The 22,955-nt window shown below is 37.7% G+C and overlaps 1 protein-coding gene and 1 pseudogene across 2 annotated transcripts in view; one reads left to right on the forward strand and one right to left on the reverse strand.

Annotated features, from left to right (window-relative positions):
* The window catches only part of LOC121732589, a 44,288-nt gene extending 37,281 nt beyond the window's left edge, over positions 1–7,007 (forward strand). Inside the window, exons 3-6 of one of the 2 annotated variants that reach the window (XM_042122523.1) lie at positions 2,527–2,713; positions 5,459–5,598; positions 5,957–6,176; positions 6,822–7,007. In XM_042122523.1, coding sequence (XP_041978457.1) covers positions 2,527–2,713; positions 5,459–5,598; positions 5,957–6,176; positions 6,822–6,910 — 636 coding nt within the window. In that variant the 3' untranslated portion in view covers positions 6,911–7,007. The remainder of the gene's footprint in view (positions 1–2,526; positions 2,714–5,458; positions 5,599–5,956; positions 6,177–6,821) is intronic. The other variant, XM_042122524.1, reaches the window with a different exon arrangement.
* A 9,333-nt stretch (positions 7,008–16,340) lies between these two features.
* LOC121732667 lies at positions 16,341–17,626 on the reverse strand (annotated as a pseudogene).
* Between the last annotated feature and the right edge of the window lie 5,329 nt (positions 17,627–22,955).

Genomic DNA, 22,955 nt, shown 5'->3' on the forward strand with positions numbered 1-22,955 from the left:
CCGTTCGTCGTCGCTGTGGTGGCAGGCTGTGGTCTGCTCACGTCTGGCGATGTCACACAGGTGCCGACCAAAACACCCATGTCCGGTCAGCACCTGTGTGAGGCGGTAAGATAGCGCCCCGCTTTCTCTGTCTGCCCACTCCCTCAGTACGGGACGCATAGCAGCTAGTAGGTCGACACTAACTGTGGATTCGTTTAGTCGTGCCAGCCATTGCTCGAATGCGTGGTCTTTCGCGTCATTCCTCCACCGTCGTATATAGTCTGGCGGTGGAAGATATCCCTCCTCGCGCTCGGCTTGGCAACGCCAGTAAATATCAGCCAGCGATTTGGCTTCAATGTCCCAAGGAACGCTGCCTGCGAGGACGCATGCTGCGTCTTTCGATATTGTGCGGTATCCCCGAAGCAGGAGTGTGGGATTCTCCGACATCCACCGGACTGCCGGAACCCGCCCGGGGAGATTTTTTTCCATTGCTTACTTCCATGTTTGATCAATTACTAAGGGTGATTCTGCCCTGTTGTGGTACCCTTGCGGCGCAGACCTCCCGCTCGCCATGCATCCCAAGGCCGGGTACCTATGCCGGGGATTGGGGACCCACGGGTCCATCCGTCAAATCATACACTCACTGACATACACACAGAAACACACACTAATGTAAAGAAGAGATAAACAAAAAGGAAATACAGAGTAGAGAAGATGGTGAAAGATAGAAAAATAAAACAAAGTAAGCAAAACGAAGAGCACACTAATAAAAAGAAAGAAAAATAGGAAAGACCGACGTTCCGCCATCCTGAGTACCTCACCCCGTGTAAAGGGCGGGTTGGCGCACCCAGGAGCCCAGGGACACCAACGAGGAGGAACCGGTATCGTCCCCGCCGGAGGCCCCCCTACCCTTTGCCCTTCCCTACCCTCTCCTATTTCTTTCCCTACCCTCCCCTGTTCCCTTCCCTACCCTCCCCTATTACCCTGTTCCCTCTTAAAAGGCCGGCAACGCACCTGCAGCTCTTCTGATGCTGCGAGTGTCCATGGGCGACGGAAGTTACTTTCCATTAAGTGACCCGTTTGCTCGTTTGCCCGGAGTTATTTCATAAAAAAAAATCTTTCGCAATTACAATATTATCAGTATCTAAAAGATGTTTCTCGCAATGTCGTTCATATTGATCAATACATCAATACTCCTTTCCCGGGACGCAAAATATCTCCACACCCATCTAAACCGGTTCAACAGTTTAACTTTCGCATTCGATTTTTGTGATTTTTTTCTATCGAAAAAATTTTATAATATCGTATTTTCGCTCACATCAAATACTTGGAATATAATCTACTCGTATGTATAAAAAATGAAACAATTCGGGGCTTATTTTCAAGTATAAAAATGAATTATAAAATTGACAATTTAGGGTTAGTCGCTCTCTTAAAGTGCGAAGGGCTGTAAAGTAGAAAGAAACATGAATGCCTACCCGCGAGTACAACCATGTTCATCAAAATGTTTTCATAGAAATCTGAATAACCCAAAATAAGAGTCGCGAGTTTATTACATTGGGGCGCTCTAACGTTTTTTCGACGATAAAATTTCATCAAACTGAAGAAGAATCGCCGACCGAATCCCAAAATATATTTTATTCGGTAATGTACTTTGCGAATATATTTATTATAATGGACTTCGGAATCCCTTTTAAATAAATGATATATCTTAATAATAACTTTTAATAATGTTTTCCAAGATAACATTACAATTATGTAGAGCCCCGGGGTGAGGTTTGCTTATTGCTTAGAAGTTGGGGGTTTTTCTAAGGCTGTATTTTTAGTATAAGTTAGAATTACAATATTATTGCTGATAGAATACTGAATAATTTATAATAGTAAACTCAACGCAAAAAAGCAATCGAAGTTAAATATTACGTAACCAAAGTCTGCCAAAGACTTAAAGTAACGATTCAGAGTAATGCATTCGTATCCTCAGATATAGACTTGAAGTCCAGTTTAACAAGTCTGGAATTACGAGTTTATAAAGTTGCTCCCTCACCGGGAACATTCACTTGTAATGTAACGTTACATGGCCCGTACCACGAAACGTGAGACTCAAACAATCGTACGAGAATGTTGCGTCCCACTCTAACAAACGTGAAATGACGTTGTTAGAGCAGGACGCGGCAATGTCCAATTGTTTGAGTCTCAAAACGGTTTCGTAATAAGCCTACAGAGTCGAGCATTACATCAGTGGGGGAGAGAACCGAGCATTACAATGCGCACCTAATACAGTGTGAGTGTATACAGTGTGAAATATCTTGATACAACTTGTAACATCAACGCTACGTGACAATGAAGTCAACTTGCTGTCGAATCTATAATGTTACATTACACGCGAATGCTCGTCAATATAGTTCTACTGACTGCAGTAAATTACGTACAGTATCATGTAAACTTCTAAGTTCTATGTCTTCTTCCGTGGTCAAAATTATCTGAAAAAATAAAAATCCCATACTAAAGTTTAAAAAAAGAATTATATTTTCAATTTCTTGTTCGCAGCCACAGACGCGCACTTTCAACACGAGCGCCGGCGGAGCTACCAGGGGATCATGTAACCTGCAGAGCTGTGCGATCACTGTGACACTACCGAGGAGGTATAACGCTCTTGTGTCCTTCACGTGCGAAGTGTCCACCGAGGGTCCCAGGTTCGCAGTGGTGAACCAGACGAAATTCCTGACAGTCGCTGGTAAGTAGTAAAGTGAGTACTCCATCAAAGTTATGATAGCCTAGTCACCTGAACTGTAGACAACGACTACTAAATAACATCATAAATTTATAATGCTACTACATATTATAGAAATCGTCTTAACTCTTAAGGCCTCTCTTCACGTTAGGTTATGATGGATAACCAATAATTATGATTACTACCAAGATTACTGCCATGCTTGCGCTTGTCTTCAGTAACCATAATCTACGTCGATTTTATACGACTGAATACGACATTTTATACGTTTATATCGCCTGTATACAGGCTGTAACAAAACTAAGTGATAATATTTCGGGGTGTGTATGTGCCCCTTTTATAGAGTTCACTGTAAAAAAAGCAGCGCTGAACACCAATTTTTTGTGATTTGTATGGGGAAACTCTATACAGCCTACAGAGGACTCATACACACCCAAAAGTATTATGATAACTTAAGTAAGTTCGTGATGATTATATTTGTGTGACAAAGTAAGTACTTTGTCACACAAATATGATCATCACGATTCATGTTGAAGCTGAAAACAAAAGCAAAATATAATTGCCATTAACAACTTGGAGCGTCCGTGGCCTAATGGAGACCTTTGGTTTGCACTCTTAGAGGGTGCAGGTTCGAACCCGGGTGGAGGTGTGTACTATGAGACATTTTCTGATCTCAAGTACATAATACGGACGCTCGTACGGTAAAGGAAAACATCGTGAGGAAACCCGCACATAGTTGGTCCCAGACGTATTGACTAGTTCTTTCCTCTGGACTAGGCCGACTATGTTGTGAGAATGCCGTATACGCTTGGGCAGCCATACGGACATTTAAACTTGTCCCAGGCACTACAGTATTTGAGGAGTGGTTACTTCGCTCTGAAAAATACTGTATAAATCATCCACAACGGATGTAAAGGCCTAGTTTTTTTAATAACTTGGTTTCCCATTATCAGCTTAGGAATCCTAAAAAGTGTTATGTTACTCAATACATTCAACCGAGATAAGTACATTATTACATAATGATTATTATATAAGTGGGGTAGGAGATGGCCAATTCTCTTATTGTGGGATGGAGGTGCAATTGTGTTCAATTGGGCTTGTTTAGTGATGGAGGACATTGCCATTTTAGACTAGTTGGCTTTGAATAGACTGCTCGAATAGTTTTTTCTCATTTAAAAAGGTTTTTTATTAATGTAATAAAGTATTGACTACTTATTTATAATCAATTATTGACTACTAACTTACTTTTTTTAAATTATGTAAGGTAAAACTAACGACATACATTTTTTCACATGATACTTTTAGACAAAGACTTCTGAAAAGAACACGTCAAAAGAATCTTCCTATAAATACAATTTTATTCTATACAGTAATTCCTTAAATTTCCTTAAAATTCCTTAAAGTAATTTTTTAATTTTTTAATATTCGGAAATCGTTTTGATTTTCATAGGACCTACGAATAATAAAAGCTATGGAAACGTATCTCCTATACTTCAACCGTTTCTAATTTGGTCCCTTTTCGCACACTAAAATATGACAATAGCTACGAAACCAATGAGTTTCTAAAATACTAGTAACATAGAATATCATTGTACGAAACACTAACATTCATGAAATAAAGCCGTTGACAATAATTGTCACTTTTATGAAAACACAAAATTGTGTACCGAATACATGCATAAAGTATGCATGTATTCGGGTCACATTTTGTTGACTCGCGGACAAAATTTTTGAAACATTCATAGATAGTCAGACCGACAGAGATGCTTTCGTGTTTATTATTTTAATCTAGACTGAAAATAAGCGGCACTCAACTATAACCTGCAAAAATTCAACCAGCTAAAATTGTTTAAAGCGTGAAAATTCAACCAGCTTTTCGTATAGCTAAAATTGTTTAAAGCGTGACCATGACCGACTTTTAAATCTATATCCAATTTCAATAAGTTACGCCGTAATAAAGTTTCCGGGGAATTCCCGGGAAATTGGTTTTGGGAAATTTGAGACATTGCCAGGATAATAGCTAACAGAGTTTAAAAGTTTGCCGGTAACGGGCCAATAAGCCATGTGGCTAGTTTTACTGGAATTTTAGTCTTCTTGACGTATATTATTTGACCCAGCAAATATTTTAACATAAAAAAAATATATGGATAGGACCCCGTAACCAGCAAAAGTTAAAACTAAACAGCAAAATATGTTGGCTCCATGCGGTAGAAAGAAGGGAACATCTCAGTTCGTATGCTAACCCGACGGTCTACTCTTCTTCCGTGTTATGAATTTCTGATTAGACCACGTGTCCTTGTTATGCTCGGGCCACACTAACTAAGGCGATAATGCTATAACATGTTTTAGAATTAACGCGATAATTAACGGCGTTTCTCGTTAGTGTGGCCCGAGCATTATAAAAACGAGTCAAACATTTTTGCTCAACTTCTTCATTCTTTGCTACAAAAGTTTTTACTTCCAAAAGGCTAGTTCTTATTGGTCTATAAAATTACAAACAACAAACCAAATCGCTATTTTCCATAAACCAGTAACTTTTCAGGGTCAATTTATACTAGGGCAGAGTCGAAGCGAATTACCAAAAACTGAACATTACAAATTCAACCTTAACTCCAGAGCGTAACGCACATAATTCTGAGATTTTAAAAAGCATTGATCAGACGCGCGATTTCGCGATTATAAATTGACCATTACCGAGTCTGTCCTCCCGGTGTCAATTTCCAAAGTAACCCTTCTCTGCTCCCCCAGTAACCATGAAGGAGGACCCTCTAGTGACGGGTCTGGCGGGCAGCGTGCAGCTCAATGAAGACATCCTGCTAAACTGCTCCACGGCGCCCGCCATGCCGCCGCCGACACTCATGTGGTACATCGATGGGATTCCGGAGAAGGTGAGGACTGGACTAGAATTAACCCACCACAAATTCCCACCATTGCTACTCCTGTAAGCCATAAATAACGAAATAACCTTTGATATCCGGTCAAGGGTGGTTAAAACAAAAATGTTAAAGACAACATTCCAGATTCCTTCCCTAAACAAAATTGGAGTACAACTTTTCAATTGGATCTGGATCAATCATATTAAGCGGGGTGCAATTTTCGTAGTCCTTTTAAAAAAATTATTCTTGCTGCGTATACAAATCAAGATTCAACTATTTTAATGCAACATTGAGCATGTTTTGTTTGCATAATACCTAGGTCAAATATTTTAAAGTTATATGGACATACATTGTAATGTGTTTTATTCAGACGGAGCCATGGATGAACGACAACACAGAGATGTCTCCAGCGGACGAGTTCGGGCTGCGGGCGAGCTGGCGGCCCATACGGTTTCGGGTGACCACAGCTAAGGGTGTCATCACAGCTCGTTGCGAGGCCACGCAGCCCACACGCCCGCCATATTCCAGAGCTACCAACGCCACGATCATGATAGCCCGGTCCCCGCATCTGTCGATGTTCACAGCGTCAGGTAAGCTCTACTGATGTCAAATTAGACATGGGAGAGCCATGATGCTTCGGCACGAATGGGCCGGCTCGTCCGGAGTAATACCACGTTCTCACAGAAAAGCGGCGTGAAACAGCGCTTGCGCTGTGTTTCGCCAAGTGAATGAGTTTACCGGAGGCCCAACCCCTACCCTATTCCCTTCCCTACCCTCCCTTATTCCCTTCCCTTCCCATCCCTTTCCTCCCCTATTACCCTATTCCCTCTTAAAAGGCCGGCAACGCACCTGCAGCTCTTTTGAAGCTGCTCGCAGCTTCAAAAGAGCTGCAGGTCCATGGGCGACGGAAGTTGCTTTCCATCAGGTGACCCGTTTGCTCGTTTGCCCCCTTATTTCATAAAAAAAAATAGCTTGGTAATCTTGATTTACTAGCGCGAGTGAGAACCATATTAGCAACAGAGCAATTACAGATCATCACAACATAAACACTATAGATCTCATGCTCTTGCTATAGCCTGGTATTGTGTCTCCTTGTCACCTGTCACCACAGTTCCTACGCCACCCATATAGGGTGGGGTTTTCACGTCCAAAGCATATTCCAAAATTCCAAACTAACACTATAAATGTGAAAGTCTGCCTGTTAGTTTTCAACATACATACAATTCTTGTTGCAGATTCGGGTGGGCGTCGAGCAGGCGTGCTGCTAGTCGTATGTATGTCCGTACACATATTTTCTAAATACAGTGCCTTGAGGAGCGTTTAACTGACGTGTGTATAGTTAGGTAGGACAATGTGCCACTCACCAACAACATCGAAACGTTTGTTCAAAATGTGCTCAGCCAAATCTTGAATGTTTTATGTAATAAAGTTTAATTTAAGTTTGTTATTCTTCTGTATTGTCATCTATGTCTACAACAAAATTGTTCTGTATGTTTTTGTTATTTTATAATACTTTAAGTTTTGTATAATTATCACTTGATTATAAAAATATTATAGTAAAAGATGTGCCAAAATAAAAAAATAAACAGTACTCTTGGCTTACAATGACATTGTTTAAAACCATTCCAAAAGCTAGGAAATTAAATTGTTTTTTTGAATATTTTAAATAAAGGTAATTGTATAAGAAATTAAATTATTTTTGTTAACTTGTAACTTTGTAATTATAAAAACAATTCTTAGGAAGTATCCGACTCAAAAAAAAATATTTTAGAAAATTCTACGTTTATTATATATTTTTTATTATCATCGCAAATAATCTCTATTATATCCGCAGTTTGCATGTCGTTATCTGTCACATTAGAAAAAGAAAACTTGCCAGGCAATGACAGCGGATTCAAGTTTTAAAAGAATCGTACTTTATTACCTTTCTTTGCAATTACTTTACTTTTACTGAAATATATATCAAAATCTCTTGCTTCATAATCAAAGCGAACAAGCAACGCAAGCAACTTCGTTCAAAATCGGTCCGACACTTGAACGTGTATACGAAACTTAATTTTCACTTCTCAGAAACGACACGATTTTAGTTTATACGGGCTACGGATATTCATCTTATACTAGAAACAGAAATTTATGAAAGCTTGCAGTTTCACGGAAAATATAAGGAACAGAAACGCTTAAGCGTCAATTTACTTGGAGTATTTGTAGGTCTAAAATGACGATATTGAGTGAACTTGCAATTTTTTCAAGGTAAAGGTAGCGCCAGCAAAGATAGCAAAAAATTTAATAATCGCTTCACAAACGGCGGAGTAATCGTTGAACATACAAAAAAATCCACAGTCGAACATATAACTTCCTTTTTGGAAGTCGGTTAAAAACAAAAAGATAACGTTTCTGTTAATATTCTGATAATAATTATTATGACGTGTGCAACATGTCTGATTTTGGTCGGATGTTTACTGTAATAATTCCTTCTAAGCTTTAGGTAGTATTCTCTTAATATTTCAGCAGTACTTTTTTTAGTCGAACCATCAAAAATAATACAGAGTCGAGTGCACTAGATGTTCTTGTTGTTTATCTGACATGCAGCCGTTTCACATCGTCAGAAATGACAAAAATTATTATGAATGACAAAAATGCAGCTTTATGTTGGTCCATGAAAGCAAATATTGCCTATATTTGCCTTCATGGACCAAGCGACGAGGATGTATATTTTGTCTTTTACGTTATCCATCATGGTCCAACATGAATACGAAACTCTCATAGAGGCCGTTCTAGGCCTGCTATTCTAAAAAAAGTTCCGCTTCATATTATTATAACTCACCTAAATAATAACCCCCTTACTAATAAACGCTGTATAAGCTTTGAATAGTTATACAGTGTTTTGTCTTCTTCAATCCAATTAAAAATGTCACTTGTGTGACAGGAACAAAACACTTTATAACTATTCAAAATTTATACAACGTTTATTAGTAAGGGGGTAACTGTATTATGTAATAAATAGCAAAATACGTAAAGTGAAAGAAAAATAAATTTGACTGTAATTTTCTCGAGTAATGAAAAATATCAGATTTGATGCTGTGAAGACGCTTTAAGTGTGTGGTGAGTGGCTGTATCAATATGAGAAAATATATTATAATATAAATCTATACTTAATTATAGGAAGCACTGAATTTTTATGTTTTATTACACATTTGTGATTTACATGTGTTGAGAGGATACTTGTATAAATGGATAAAGGTATGTTTATCTTCTTCTGTGAGTAGTAATAACTGTTATACACGCTCAAATAGTTGGCTCTACTGTAATGAAGGTTTTATTCAAACTTAAGCTAAATCTCCAAGTTGGCCTTGATGTTGTTGGCTCCAAGATGGACAATACAAACCATCATGAACATGTAAAGTAGCATTCGTCTATAATAATTGCTGACGATCGTTGTCGATTGTGTACATAGACAGATTTGATATTATGCCCCAACGTGGTGCCTTTAGGGAAATACACCCCTCAACACGTTTATGCCTGTATATTAATATGTCCATAATGGGCTAATATAGTGAAGCACTGGAGGTTGTTGTTGGAGCAAACTATTCGTGCGTGTGTGACAGGCATAAGATAGGCCTAAGTTAAGTTAGGCCTAAGTAAAGTTAAGTTGCATTTAATTTTGTAATTAAGCTATAGATTAAGATTATATTTTTACTTTCTAAATCTTTATCTCATGTCTCGGTCCATGGTCTTGGAAACTTAATTTAAAATATCATGATTCTGGAGGCTGGAAAAACACGAACTAAAAAAATTTAAATGGCTGTGAAAATTATAATATTATGTAACTAACTTTAAATAATTGTACAGACGCGACGGAGAAGGTAAAAATAATTGGTATAACTTTGATTAACGAAAACCTGTTAAAATTATAACAAATTTTATAGTGAACATAATATGTCTTTCGTTAAAAAAGAATTATATTTTAACATAGTAAACATGAAAATATCATGACATGAAATATGCTCTAACTAAAAGCGTGAATTAAAAGTGAAAATAACCTGGAAAATATTCTATTCCCATGGGAGCGCAAACGAAGTTTCGCGCAACTAGGTTCTCATAAACTGAAAGTGTTTCATTGATTTAATTTTAATATCCGTATGATTTCAATAAAAAATATTTTCATATTTTACTTTCAAACAATTTTGTTATTGTTTTGTATTAGAATGAAACGAAATACATACTTATACATATTTTATTACTTATAGAATACTGCGAATGTGTCTCTGTATGTCAATTCGCTATACTTCAATTGAACTGATTGTTCAGATTTGCACTGGTTCAGAAAAGAGAATCTGGACATTTTTAAGCCTGCAAAAATCTACAGATACGTGAACGAAAATGCAGCCTATATAATGCCATTTCTATACTAGAAACAATAATAATAATTATTATTAACATTGAAGTTTGAAACAACAAATTAGTAATTACTTTGAATTAGGCTTAGATTGAAAAAACCGGCCAAGTGCGAGTCGGACTCGCGCACCGAGGGTTCCGTACAAACCTGCAAGGTTTACAAAGTTCGTCAATTAGATCTAAGTATTTGATATGAATTTCAACTTGATAGCTCTACGCGTTCATGAGGAAAAAAGTAATAAGTTTATATTTATTAAAAAATATATATTTTGTAATGTAACTAAAAATTTAAGGTTTTCGGAATTTTTCCTTTATGTGTGCTATAAAACGTTGCTTCATGCCAAATTTCAAGATTCTAGGTCGACTGGAAGTACCCTTTAGGTTTTGATTCCCTTGCGAGTACTTGCGAGTTTCAAAATATGCAGCTTAAATTGCTGTTTCTTTTGATTGCGTTGACATAGACGTTTGATTTTGTTACAGCTTAAAGGTATTATAGACCTGAGTATTTGGTATGAATTTCAATTTAATACCTCTACGCGTTTATGAGGAAATGGGTAGTAAGTTTAAAATTATTAAAAAAAAATATATTATGTGATGTAACTAAAAATTTATGGTTTTCGTAATTTTTCCTTTATCTATGCTATAAGACGTTGCTTCGTACCAAATTTCAAGATTCTGAGTTCACGGGAAGCACCCTGTAGGTTTTGATTCCCTTGCAAGTGTCGAAAATTTGCGGCATAAACGGCTGTATCTTTTGATTGCGTTGGCTTAGAAGTTTGATTTTTTCACAGCTTCAAGGGACAGTAGACCTGAGTAATTGATATAAATTTCAGCTTCATACCTCCACGCGTTCCTGAGAAAAAGGGTCTTGACAGACGGACGGACGGACAGACGGACAACAAAGTGATCCTATAAGGGTTCCGTTTTTTCCTTTTGAGGTACGGAACCCTAAAAACAATTGTATTATCTTTAAGTGCTCTTAATTTTAATGATTTTAGGCTTACCTAAAGTTTACTGTCGCTATCGCTGACAAACCACGTTCAATCTACATTATCTAATTACATATTATAATTATAACAATAATTAGATGTAATTAGATCCCAAACCGTATCGGGTATATAAGAAACAATGGTTACTAATAAATAAGAGAAATGAGAATGATCAACTGGATCAAAACTACCACCCGTATCTACTTTTGTTTACAATAATTTTACCTCAGACTAGGCCCTATTTCAAGAACATAAGGACCAAAATACTTCGGTTCTCTATAAATATAGTCATCATAACATAACAAACGTAACATTAATTAGGATAACAAAGCAACAGAACACGGAGCGCAACAATAGCATTGTGCGCACAAGTGCACTACACTTCTTCCCTTTGTCAAAGACCTCCTGCCAACTTCTAATCCCCTAGTACCTACTGCGATGTCAGCTAATAAGTACTCCGTGAAAGCCTTATCTGAAAAGCTTGTCCGAGCTAGTGCTTTTGAATCTCTATAATATGACTGCACAATTCAATTTATTGACATATTTTGTAAATATTTGGATAGTTTGAGATTTTGTACCCTAAGTAATTAAAGGTTCGTTTTTTAGCCATTTGACCATGGAAGCCTAAAAAAAAAGCAACAAATCAATGTAAACCAACTTTAACGAGGCACGTGTACCCAAAATATAATTATAGGGAAGACATAAACACAACATTTTCATACAGACATACTATGATTGTAAATAAACAATCATCAATAGGAAATTTCACTAGGTAGGTCCATAACTAATCATTAAATTTCCCTGGGGATGAGAGACACCACTAATAACACAGAATTTGAGCTTCTCTTTTACCTCAACAGTTGCAAACTGACATTTTCGTACACGTGTTTTTGGCATCGGAAATTCTGTACATGGTTTTATCACGCAGCTTATGAAGTAACGAATTCGCCAGTAACGAAATCACTAATTGGTACTTCACTTTACGCTAATAGATTTACTGCAATTTCCTATGGGACTTCGCTTGCGTTTTCTATAAATGTTGACTTTTTATGGGGATCTTTTTTTAAATAAGATTTATGGATGAAATTTTATCTTGCTTGTTTTTTTTATTATACAGTGTGTAACAAAAATAAGTGATAATACTATAGGGTGTATACGTGTTCCTCGTAGAAAGTTCACTGAGAAAGTAGCAGCTTTGATAGACGAATTTTTTTTTTCACTTTTGTGCGTCACGAGTTTCCCCATACAAAAGTGAAAAAAATTTTTGGTCTTTCAGCGCTGCTACTTTCACAGTGAACTCTCTACAAGGAACACGTACATACCCTAAAGTATTGTCACTTATTTTTGTTACACACTGTATAAGGTCAATAAAGTGTAAAAATGAAATATTATTATAATATAATATTAATATATAAATATTATATTTGTATAATTTATGTTCAAGAGTTGCATCAAACAGAGTCACCCACATGTGATTTTTTTGCCTGAGCGTCTTACGTAATACGAAATGGATCTATAATGATCCATATTGTGACCAAATTATCGTTGGAAATAAAGTCGATCTTACCACACCTTTTAATAGTGTGGCTTAACAATTTAACACAGCAACTTTTTTTTTATGATATAAGGGGGCAAACGAGCAAACGGGTCACCTGATGGAAAGCAACTTCCGTCGCCCATAGACACTCGCAGCATCAGAAGAGCTGCAGGTGCGTTGCCGGCCTTTTAATAGGGAATAGGGAAATATGAGAGGGTAGGGAAGGGAAGGGAAGGGAATAGGGGAGGGTATGGAAGGGAAAGGGTAGGGGATTGGGCCTCCGGTAAACTCACTCACTCGGCGAAACACAGCGCAAGCGCTGTTTCACGCCGGTTTTCTGTGAGGACGCCGTATTTCTCCGGTCGAGCCGGCCCATTCGTGCCGAAGCATGGCTCTCCCACGTACATATAAACTTGGAATATAATAAGTTTTCTTTAATTAAAAAAAAATAGGTAATTAAAAGTTAATTGAATTTGCTACAATAAACTTAATTTCATTCTTAGAAACAAAAATAATACAAAGAAACTATGAAACTTACGATTAAGTTTCCAAACATGGACCGAGTGGAATTGTGTGCCAAATACATTTCAACATTATTTGCCATATAAATGTATATAATATGATAAGTACGTCTAAGCTATGAAATATTATCACCGTTTCAATTTTGTATTCATAGGATAAATTGCTTTATTTCGGTGCCAGTGTATATAAAAAGGCGAAAAATATTACCCTCAACACACGCAATGATGAAACTGTACAGTTCGGTAACAGAACTGGGCCTGTAGACAAGTGGCAAAGCGCTAACGCTAACGCTAGTGCTACAAAATGTATGGATTTGACTAAGTTTTGCCACTTGTCTACGGGGGCTGTACAGATATTTTTACTCTTTTGATGCAACATTAATGCAGTTTCGTTCCGTTTTCAATCCAGTCCATTTTCACTAGAATGGTATTCTAATTAAAGCTCAAAATTGTATGTCTAAACCGCTCGTATGCGCGGACGCACATCCAGACTTAATGTCCAATTCTAGTCGCTCAGTACTCCAAAAGTAATCATATGACGGTTATGAGAATACTTAACAGAAAACGGACTAGATTAAACAAAACCAAAGCATTATTGTGGAATTAAAATAATCTAATTTGAGTAAATAATATAAAATTTCAAAAAAGGTGCACCGATTATAGCGGTCTAAAAAGTGATGTTAATATATAATATAATATTGTAAGCCCGGGCGTGCACTAGCGGCCAGGTCGCGGCGGCCATCGAATGTATGGTGTGGCCGCTGGTCGCGTTGCGGCCAGGTGCGCGTCGTTTATCTCTATCTCGATGGCCGCCGCGGCTTAGCCGCTAGTGCGCGCCCGGGCTTATAGTGTTGCCGAACTGTACAGTTGAATCACTGTGGTGCGTAGAGGTCTTAAAAAGTATTATGTTTTTAAATTATGAAATTGTTATGAAGTATTTGTTGAAATATAGCAATTTATCTTTAAAGTTTTTTTATTATGGTCATCCACCATAACTGTATGGTCAATTTCTAGCACGATTAAATTGTTCTGTGATACATGTATTTATTAGTTTATATGTATAATACGGTCCCTCCACGTTGGCCCATGATGGACAAATATAGGCGATTACGAACGGCGTTGATTGTGCATAATATTGAGAATTCTGCAATGATGGCCAATCGTGGCTAATGGCTATCATAGCCCAACGTGGAGATTGGCCATAAACATGCGTTACATTGTCAAACACTTCTTCTAAAATATGATGTCATTGTACATTTTTTAAACAATGTAATAAAATAAAAAACAGTAAATTTTAAGATTTTGTAAATAAAAAGATAACTACACTCTGTAATAAAAATAAAATAATTATATGATAATTTTTCTACTTACAATTTACTATCGTTTCATTAATATTATGTAATTTGTTATTATAAGTTTATAAGTTATCTTTAGTAACAATTAATTCTCCGTACGACTTGTACAAGTCAAGCGCTGTGGGAATAGTCTAAATTCTGATTGAGTTATGATAAAACTGCACAAGTTCGCCGACGAAACTATCACCGAACTATTATATTAGCAAAGTTTCTTAGGGACTCGTCAGCGCAGATGGAACATTTATTAGCTGAGAACAAAGAAAATACCTTAGAGTCTGGTATTGCAATAATCTCTTGTTATCGGTAAAATAATGTTGAGATATTTTTCTAGGTGCAACAAACTTAATTTACATTTTTGTCTTTTTAAAAATGGCCACATTTTGCAATTCCTCTCAAATCAATTCAGAAAATGAATTGTCAAAACTGTCAAACTGACGAATGTCAAATTAGTACGAATTACTTGACATGAAGAGTGACCTTCTTTTTTTAAGAGCCTATGCTGTAAAATGTTATAAAATTGTATGTTACAAGAATAATTTATTGTTTGTTTTAATTTTTCATTTTGTATTTTTGACAATGTAACGTGTGTTTGTAAATTACGAAATGACACTTGTCATTAAATGTCAAGTTCTTAATGGCGAAAAATAAACGTAAATAAAACTACTTTGTATTTTCATTTTAAAAGATTACTAGTTAATTTTTAGCATTTAATCTAAATTATTGCTATTTGACGACCTCTGTGGCTCAGTTGGTGGGCTGTTGGTAGCTCAAGCCAGAGATCGCGGTTTTGAATGCCGCCGACGGAACAAAAAGTTTTCAAGTTTCTGGGTCATGGACGTGTATTAAAATATGTGTATCATATAATAAAAATCTTAATTATATAATATGTATAGTATAAAAAGTATTAAATATATTTCCGTTGTCGGGTACCCGTAACACAAGTCTTTCAGGTACTTACCACAGAGCCAGACTGACGTGGTGTGAAGCGTCCATAGATATTATAAAAAAATGTTATATTATTAAAAAATTGCTAATAATATATTTTTTTATTTTTTTTATGAAATAAGGGGGCAAACGAGCTAACGGGTCACCTGATGGAAAGCAACTTCCGTCGCCCATGGACACTCGCAGCATCAGAAGAGCTGCAGGTGCGTTGCCGTCTTTTTAAGAGGGAATAGGGTAGGGAAGGGAAGGGAATAGGGGAGGGTATGGAAGGGAATGGGGTAGGGGATTGGGCCTCCGGTAAACTCACTCACTCGGCAAAACACAGCGCAAGCGCTGTTTCACGCCGGTTTTCTGTGAGAACGTGGTATTTCTCCGGTCGAGCCGGCCCATTCGTGCCGAAGCATGGCTCTCTCACGTATAAAAATGGTTACCACTTCACTCAGTCATTAACTGCCGCACTCAGAGTGGAACATCAATTACTTAAATGTAATTAATTTAAACATTTGACATAAGCCCTATACATTACCTGTCAAACTCTTCATTAAATCGAATGTTAATCATAATTAAATGTCTGTGAGTGCTGCGGTAAGCTAAGCTTAGCAGTACTTGAGTCCTTAGAAATATAAGTTTTTACTGACCGGGTGTTTTGTCAGTTTTTTGACTTTTAATAGCTTTCATAACCTCCGAATTTAATATTTCTGGAATAAATTATTTTTCTTTGGTGTTGATATCATGGAATGGTGATTTCTCTTGTGATCCATTATTTTCTTGTGTTGAGTATAAGGTTCGGAAATAGTCTGTTGCTAAGTTTAGGATTTTAGGTCTTGTTGTGGTTAGTGACTCCTTAGTTTTCAGTTTCGGTATCCATTCCTTTCCATTTTCGCGAAGTTTCTTCAGAGCTTGGCGTGTACCCCCTGTTTTATTGATATAATATTCTAGGGTCTTCTTTCTATGCGTTTCCCTGTCCTTCCTCATGTTTTCGCGTATCTTTTTGCTAAGTTCTTCTATCAGTTTAATGTTCTCCTTTCTGCATTTTTTTGCTATTATGGCTTTTCTGTCTTCTATTAGTTTTAAAGTGTCTTTCGTTAACCAGGGTTTTTTGGTGGTTGCCGTTTGGCTGTTTGTGCTCTATTTCGTTATACTTTTCGCTTAGGTTTTTATTGGATTTTGCGATTTCTATCATATATTCTGTGTCTTCTCTTCCTTCCTTAATGGCGTAGAGCATCCGTTTCCGGTTATTTGTCATTAATTTTGGTCTAGGGTTTTTTTGGCTGGACTTGGAGAGGCAGCTTCGAACCATTCGATGATTAGTATTGAAGTTAAAATTTTGTATAACCCCTGTGTCCGTAAGCGACCGAGATTTATTTGTTGTTATAAAGTCAATTTCGTTTTTAACCTTACCATCTGGGGATACCCAAGTCCATTTAGTTTTGTGTTTTTTGCGAAACATAGAGTTTAGCTTTATATCATGTTCTAGTAGGAATTCTATCAGCCATTTTTACTCCTTTTACCGCTTCCAAACTCACCTAGTATCCTTTCCTCGCCTTTATTACTTACACCTACTTGGGCATTAAAATCTCCCATTACTATTAGGTTGTTTTCGTCGTATTTTGCAGTGACGTCACTAAGTTTATTATAGAAGTCATCGGTTTCTAGTTGAGTGGCTTTTCTGTCAGGTGAATAAATTTGTATTACTGTCCAATTTCTTGCAAATTCGGGTAAGTTGATATGAATTACTGCTATTCTGGCAGATAAACCTTCAAATCCTACGATTCTATTTTTTAATTTGCTTTTTACTAAAAATCCTACTCCTCTCTGACCAGCAGTTTCTCCTTTATAGTACATAATGTAGTTCCTTTTTTCCTCTATCTGAGGACATAATAGTCGCTATATTATGATTCTGAGCTCCGCGGTATAAACAATGTGTACCGATATATTGCTATAATTCTATTTTCTCTATCCGGGATTAGGGATTATGTACCAGGGTAATAGCAGGTAACATTATCCGATACGTGGGTCACACTGAAAGTGTTTAGAACTAGCCAGTTAGAAACATTACTAATGAAAACTTTTTTTAAATTACAATTTTAGAACTCTTTGGTAACATAATCTGGTACATTACATTTATTTGTCGTTTGTTTTGGTGAATTGGCGGCCAATCTAAAACTCTTGTTACACGTGAAAATGAACTTAATGCGAGAAAATTTTCAGTTAATGATTTTTATGACTTTCGTTGTGGGCTTACTCAATAACAAAGCTTTGATAGGCTGCTATTACCATTTCATAATGAAGCCCCATCTCGTGTCACTATTTACAATTGGTTTAACGAGCTTAAACGTGGACGTAGCCATCTCATTGATGATCTGCGTGAGTCATTTAGGCGTCAGGAAGCTTTGTACCAGATGCATTCCACATACTTCAATCGACGACCAGAAACGCCTTCGCATGGACTGGTGTCGCCAAATGTTAGATAAGTTCAACGGCGGTGACTCAAATGCTGTATTTGACAACCTCACAGGTGATGAAAGCTGGATATATTGCTACGAACCCGAAACCAAAAGACAATCAGCTCAAGGGGTGTTTCCTTTCGAGGTTTGGCCAACTAAGGTAAAGAAAGGAAAAAGTGAAGGCAAAAAGATGATTGCCTCATTCTTTGGTCGGAAATGTAATTTTGCGACAGTTGTGCTAGAAGATGAAAGGACAGTTACTGCAGAATGGTATGTCAATCGCTGTGTGCCTGTCGTCTTGGAAAAAATTCAACAGCAGCGCCCTCGAAGCAGGACACTCCTTCACCACAACAATGCTTCAGTGCACTCCGCGAGACGGACTGTTGAATATTTGACTATGGCACGTGTTGAGATATTAAGTCATACGCCATATATTCCTGGCCTGGCGCTCTGCGGCTTTAATTTGTTCTCAAGAAATAAAGATAAAATTCGAGGTACTCGCTTTACGAGCCCTGAAGATGCGATGTAAGCGTACGAAAATGCCACAGAAGAGACCGCTAAGGAAGACTGGGCCCACTGCTTTTTTCGGTGGTTCCATCGAATGCGACGATGTGTAGAGAGGAACGGAGATTACTTCTAAAAACAATAAAAGTATTGTCAACTTTCTACATCAAGCCGTTTTTCATTTTCTAAACATTTTCAGTGTTACCTAGGTACAGGCAAACACAAGTTTTCCTTGTGAGCGTGTAGGGGACGATACAACAAAGAGGTTGGCAAATATTAAATGGTCCAACAGGCTTAGCATGGTCACTATAGAAACGTCAAACGGTTTCTTTCTGCGGAATAATAGATAAAGTGATAGATAGACAAAGGAAATCCGCCATTTTGTCACTCAAATCTGTCAGTGCCTCCATTCTTTCCCATTTCTAATGTTGTCATGCTAAGCCTGCAGGAACAAATAAAGACATGAGTGGAAGGACCAGGTAACATTATAACATAAGGACTATTATTAATTTTTGCCTTATAATTTAAACAAACTTATCTACTTCATCTGGCTAACATATGATCTGGTTTTACATAAAATCCAATTCAATACAAAAAATCTGCATATTTTTAACTGTTCCTTACCTGCTTCTTATAATAATAGCTCCCACACCGGTCTCGGTGACGGTGGCCGGTTTTATTGAAACCAGGCCAGCTACACAGGAGTAATTTTATAGTGCCCAAGTGGGTGCGCAGTACACAAGAGCACTCTCTATTCCTTTACTGTCATAACCCAGTGGGATGGAAGGCCGACACGACTGGTGAGAGATTAGGCGCAGGACCGACTTTACATCTTACTTGTCAGACAATCAGGTGATCAGCCTGCATTGTCCTAATAAAACTTGGAAATAACATGTTTCCAACGCGAGAATCGAACCCACGACCTCCGAGTCAAGAGCCGCGCTCTATACCACTAGACCACGGAGGCGTTCTTCCAGTGCTACATTATAACAATAAAAGTGTGTATGTCTGTCAGTTATATCCTCACGCTTAAACGGCTAAACCGATTTCGATGTTTGGTATAGATATTTTGAAAGACTACACAGGATAAATAATAGTTTTTCTGACGAAAAAAGCAAGGATCTCGTACAAAATAAATTACTTAGGGTCAGTTTACATCGCGACGAGACGCGTCGATGCAATGTCATTATGTTTTAATGAACCATTTAAAACTGAACTTTTTTTACTACGCAGCAAGATACATATTCAATTAACATACTTTCCGTGCGGCGTCGGGTTGCCTGTTCCAATTTTGAATTTCTCGTCGTTTCAGTAAAGATTGGTTCAGATTACTAGATGGTTAACTTAACTACTATATTTAACCAACGCTTGAACTTCTTACATCTTAATATATGCTTAATCTCAGTATAATTAGAATCTCAGTCTGGATTACAGTTTTCATCCTTAAGCTTCAAACAGTTAAATATTTCAGAATCGTTTCAAGTCTGAAACTGAGCTCTGCTTGAACAATCAAACGCGCAACAGAGATTAGGAGTACGATCTAAACTTTAGGTATATCCATAATGCTAATTTATACTAATATTATAAATGCGAAAGTATCTCTGTCTGTCTGTCTGTCTGTCTGTCTCGCTTTCACGCCAAAACTACCGAACCGATTGTAATGAAATTTTGTATACAGATAGTCTAAAGTTTGAGAAAGGACATAGGGTACTATTTTAATGGAAAAAAGGGTTGTAAGGGGGTGAAAATGCGTAAATTTATTCAAATTAAGTTAGTTCCAAAAATTCATAATAGATGACGCCGTGCGTCTCCTACATCGCGCTACGCTTGCTCAAAAGTCTTTCTATAAGAGGTGGTATCATCTTACATTTAAATTTTGATTTTTTCGATTGTTATTTCTTATCTCCGTTATTAAATCTATACTAATATTATAAATGCGAAAGTATCTCTGTCTGTCTGTCTGTCTCGCTTTCACGCCAAAACTACCGAACCGATTGTAATGAAATTTTGTACACAGATAGTCTAAAGTTTAAGAAAGGACATAGGGTACTTTTTTACTGGAAAAAAGGGTTGTAAGGGGGTGAAAATGCGTAAATTTATTCAAATTAAGTTAGTTCCAAAAATTCATAATAGATGACGCAATGCGTCTCCTACATCGCGCTACGCTTGCTCAAAAGTCTTTCTATAAGAGGTGGTATCATCTTACATTTAAATTTTGATTTTTTCGATTGTTATTTCTTATCTCCGTTATTAAATTATAAATAACTCAGTACTTTATCTATGCAGTGGCCAGTGACGTAACCTTTAACCTATTGTTACGGTACATGGTATACGGACACGTGGTGCCATCTATCTACAAACCAGCGAAGCTTACCGAGGGAGCACAGGCAACATAAATCCCCTACTCAATACTAGATGGCATGAGGTGCGCAAGTACATACTCGAACCTTCTAGAAAGGTCCAATGTTTGTTTACGTGTTTACCGTTTATTTGTTTGCGTGTTTACGTGTTTTAATTTAGACCTTATGACTTAGTCCATAGGGTCTAAATTAAATTCAACTTACTGCACTTATCGTAAGGACGGCAGTTTTATTGTGGTAGATGCTCGAGCCTCCTAGAAAGTTCCCACGGTTGATTACTTGTTTACGTGAATCGGGAACTTTCTGGAATTCGTCTCGCCATATAAAAAGCCGCAGGCAGGCCCGGCAGTTCAGTTCGATCTGAGCAATCTTCGAGGCGACAACAAGTGATCAATAGTGAGTGAACCAGTGAAACCTGCGACTTGGCTACGACCTAGGACAGTGATAGTGCTTAGTGATTGGACCTAGTGATTAGTGTTTGGACTTAGTGCTAAGTGTTGTGACCTAGTGTTTAGTGCAGTGTTAATAAAGTCTTCAAGAGAGTCACCAGGTCTTTCTCCCCAAATCCTCGAACCCTAGCACGTAACACTATCAATGATAAATAGTTTATGGGTAAAGTTGTGTAATTAGGGGGCTAAATAAGCTTTAAAATTTGGCCAAAAAATATAAAGTTTAATTTAAAAATATGAAATTTTATGTGCACACTGCATAGCTGTTTTGATTTAAGCGGTACCAGGTTTTTTTATAAAAGCTTTTGACACCAATACTGTTGACATCGCGCGCTATAAACTAAAGTCCACGCGGATGAAGTCGCGGGCTACTGCTAGTATTTAATAGTAAGTGTGTCTGTCTGTCTGTCTGTCTGTTACCTCATTACGCTCCAGCCGACAAACTAATTTTGCTGAAATTGGTATAGAGATACTTTGAGTTCCGGGAAATGACATGGGATTTTTTTTTATAGAAGGCATATCGCTGCAGTAGCCCTGACGTCACTGCGACCTATAAGGATCTTTTGTGACTCCTTCGCACTAGAGTATGATCCCCAACCCAATACTGCTCATAAATTGAACGATATGGTTGGGGTTGGTGCCAGGAATTTCCTCTGTGGACGAGTATTCGTGGCGACCAAGGTGCCTGTTCCTCCTCACAGAATCTGCAAGTCGATATGCTACAAATACCCATTCTGTTTACGTGTTTGTTGAGCTTGTAGTGCCCAGTTAGGCTTCTGGTAAGGATTCTAAATTGGTTCCTACCCAAGGAAGGACATAGGGTACTTTTTATCCCAAAATGTATGGTTCCCGAGCGATAACCGAATTTTGGCACAGTGGAGTTGCGGGCGTTATACTAATACAATGAACAAAAGTTTTGTCTGATGGTAACAGGTTTCAAAGCTGCAGGAGCGATTTTGATTTTTTTATGAAATAAGGGGGCAAACGAGCAAACGGGTCACCTGATGGAAAGCAACTTCCGTCGCCCATGGACACTCGCAGCATCAGAAGAGTTGCAGGTGCGTTGCCGCCCTTTGAAGAGGGAATAGGGTAATAGGGGAGGGTAGGGATGGGAAGGGAAGGGAATAGGGGAGGGTAGGGGATTGGGCCTCCGGTAAACTCACTCACTCGGCGAAACACAGCGCAAGCGCTGTTTCACGCCGGTTTTCTGTGAGAACGTGGTATTTCTCCGGTCGAGCCGGCCCATTCGTGCCAAAGCATGGCTCTCCCACGTATAATGGTCTATCACAGATAACAAACAGAAGCTAATTTTTTCATCATTTTATATCTGATGTTAGTATGTTTTACCCATTCACTTAAATTATTCATAGTTTATGAATTATCTTAATTCTTAGGTATTTTACAATAGCACTTTTTCTATACGGAGAGGCCGATCGTTCCGGTCGGACTGATCGCAGGCCGAATCGTCATTACTGTATTTATATGGCGGACGGCGACGGTATATGCTTTGCTAAAACAAATAAATACCTGTTTTTGTCCAGGTTTACTTCTGATTTTTACATTTCGTAGAGCTTCGTAGCACCTCTACGCACACTACGCCGTAGCCAAAGTCTACGATATTTACGAAAAATAAACACAAACAAACAAATATACTTAACTCCTTAATCCCCATAAGGCCCACTTGGGCCGCGCTAAATGTTAAGCGCCATAGGGACTAGGGTATTATCATGATAGGTCTTCATCGTAAAGTTCTGCTTCAAGACAATGGCGTGGGAAAACGGACGAGGAGAATTCAGTACGAAAAGATACCACCTTATAATCTCTCTACTATAATTGTTATTGAGTTTCTACTAATAGAGATTATGAA

Source organism: Aricia agestis, chromosome 12 (assembly GCF_905147365.1).
Source record: "Aricia agestis chromosome 12, ilAriAges1.1, whole genome shotgun sequence".
Classification (NCBI taxonomy): Eukaryota; Metazoa; Arthropoda; class Insecta; order Lepidoptera; family Lycaenidae; genus Aricia; species Aricia agestis.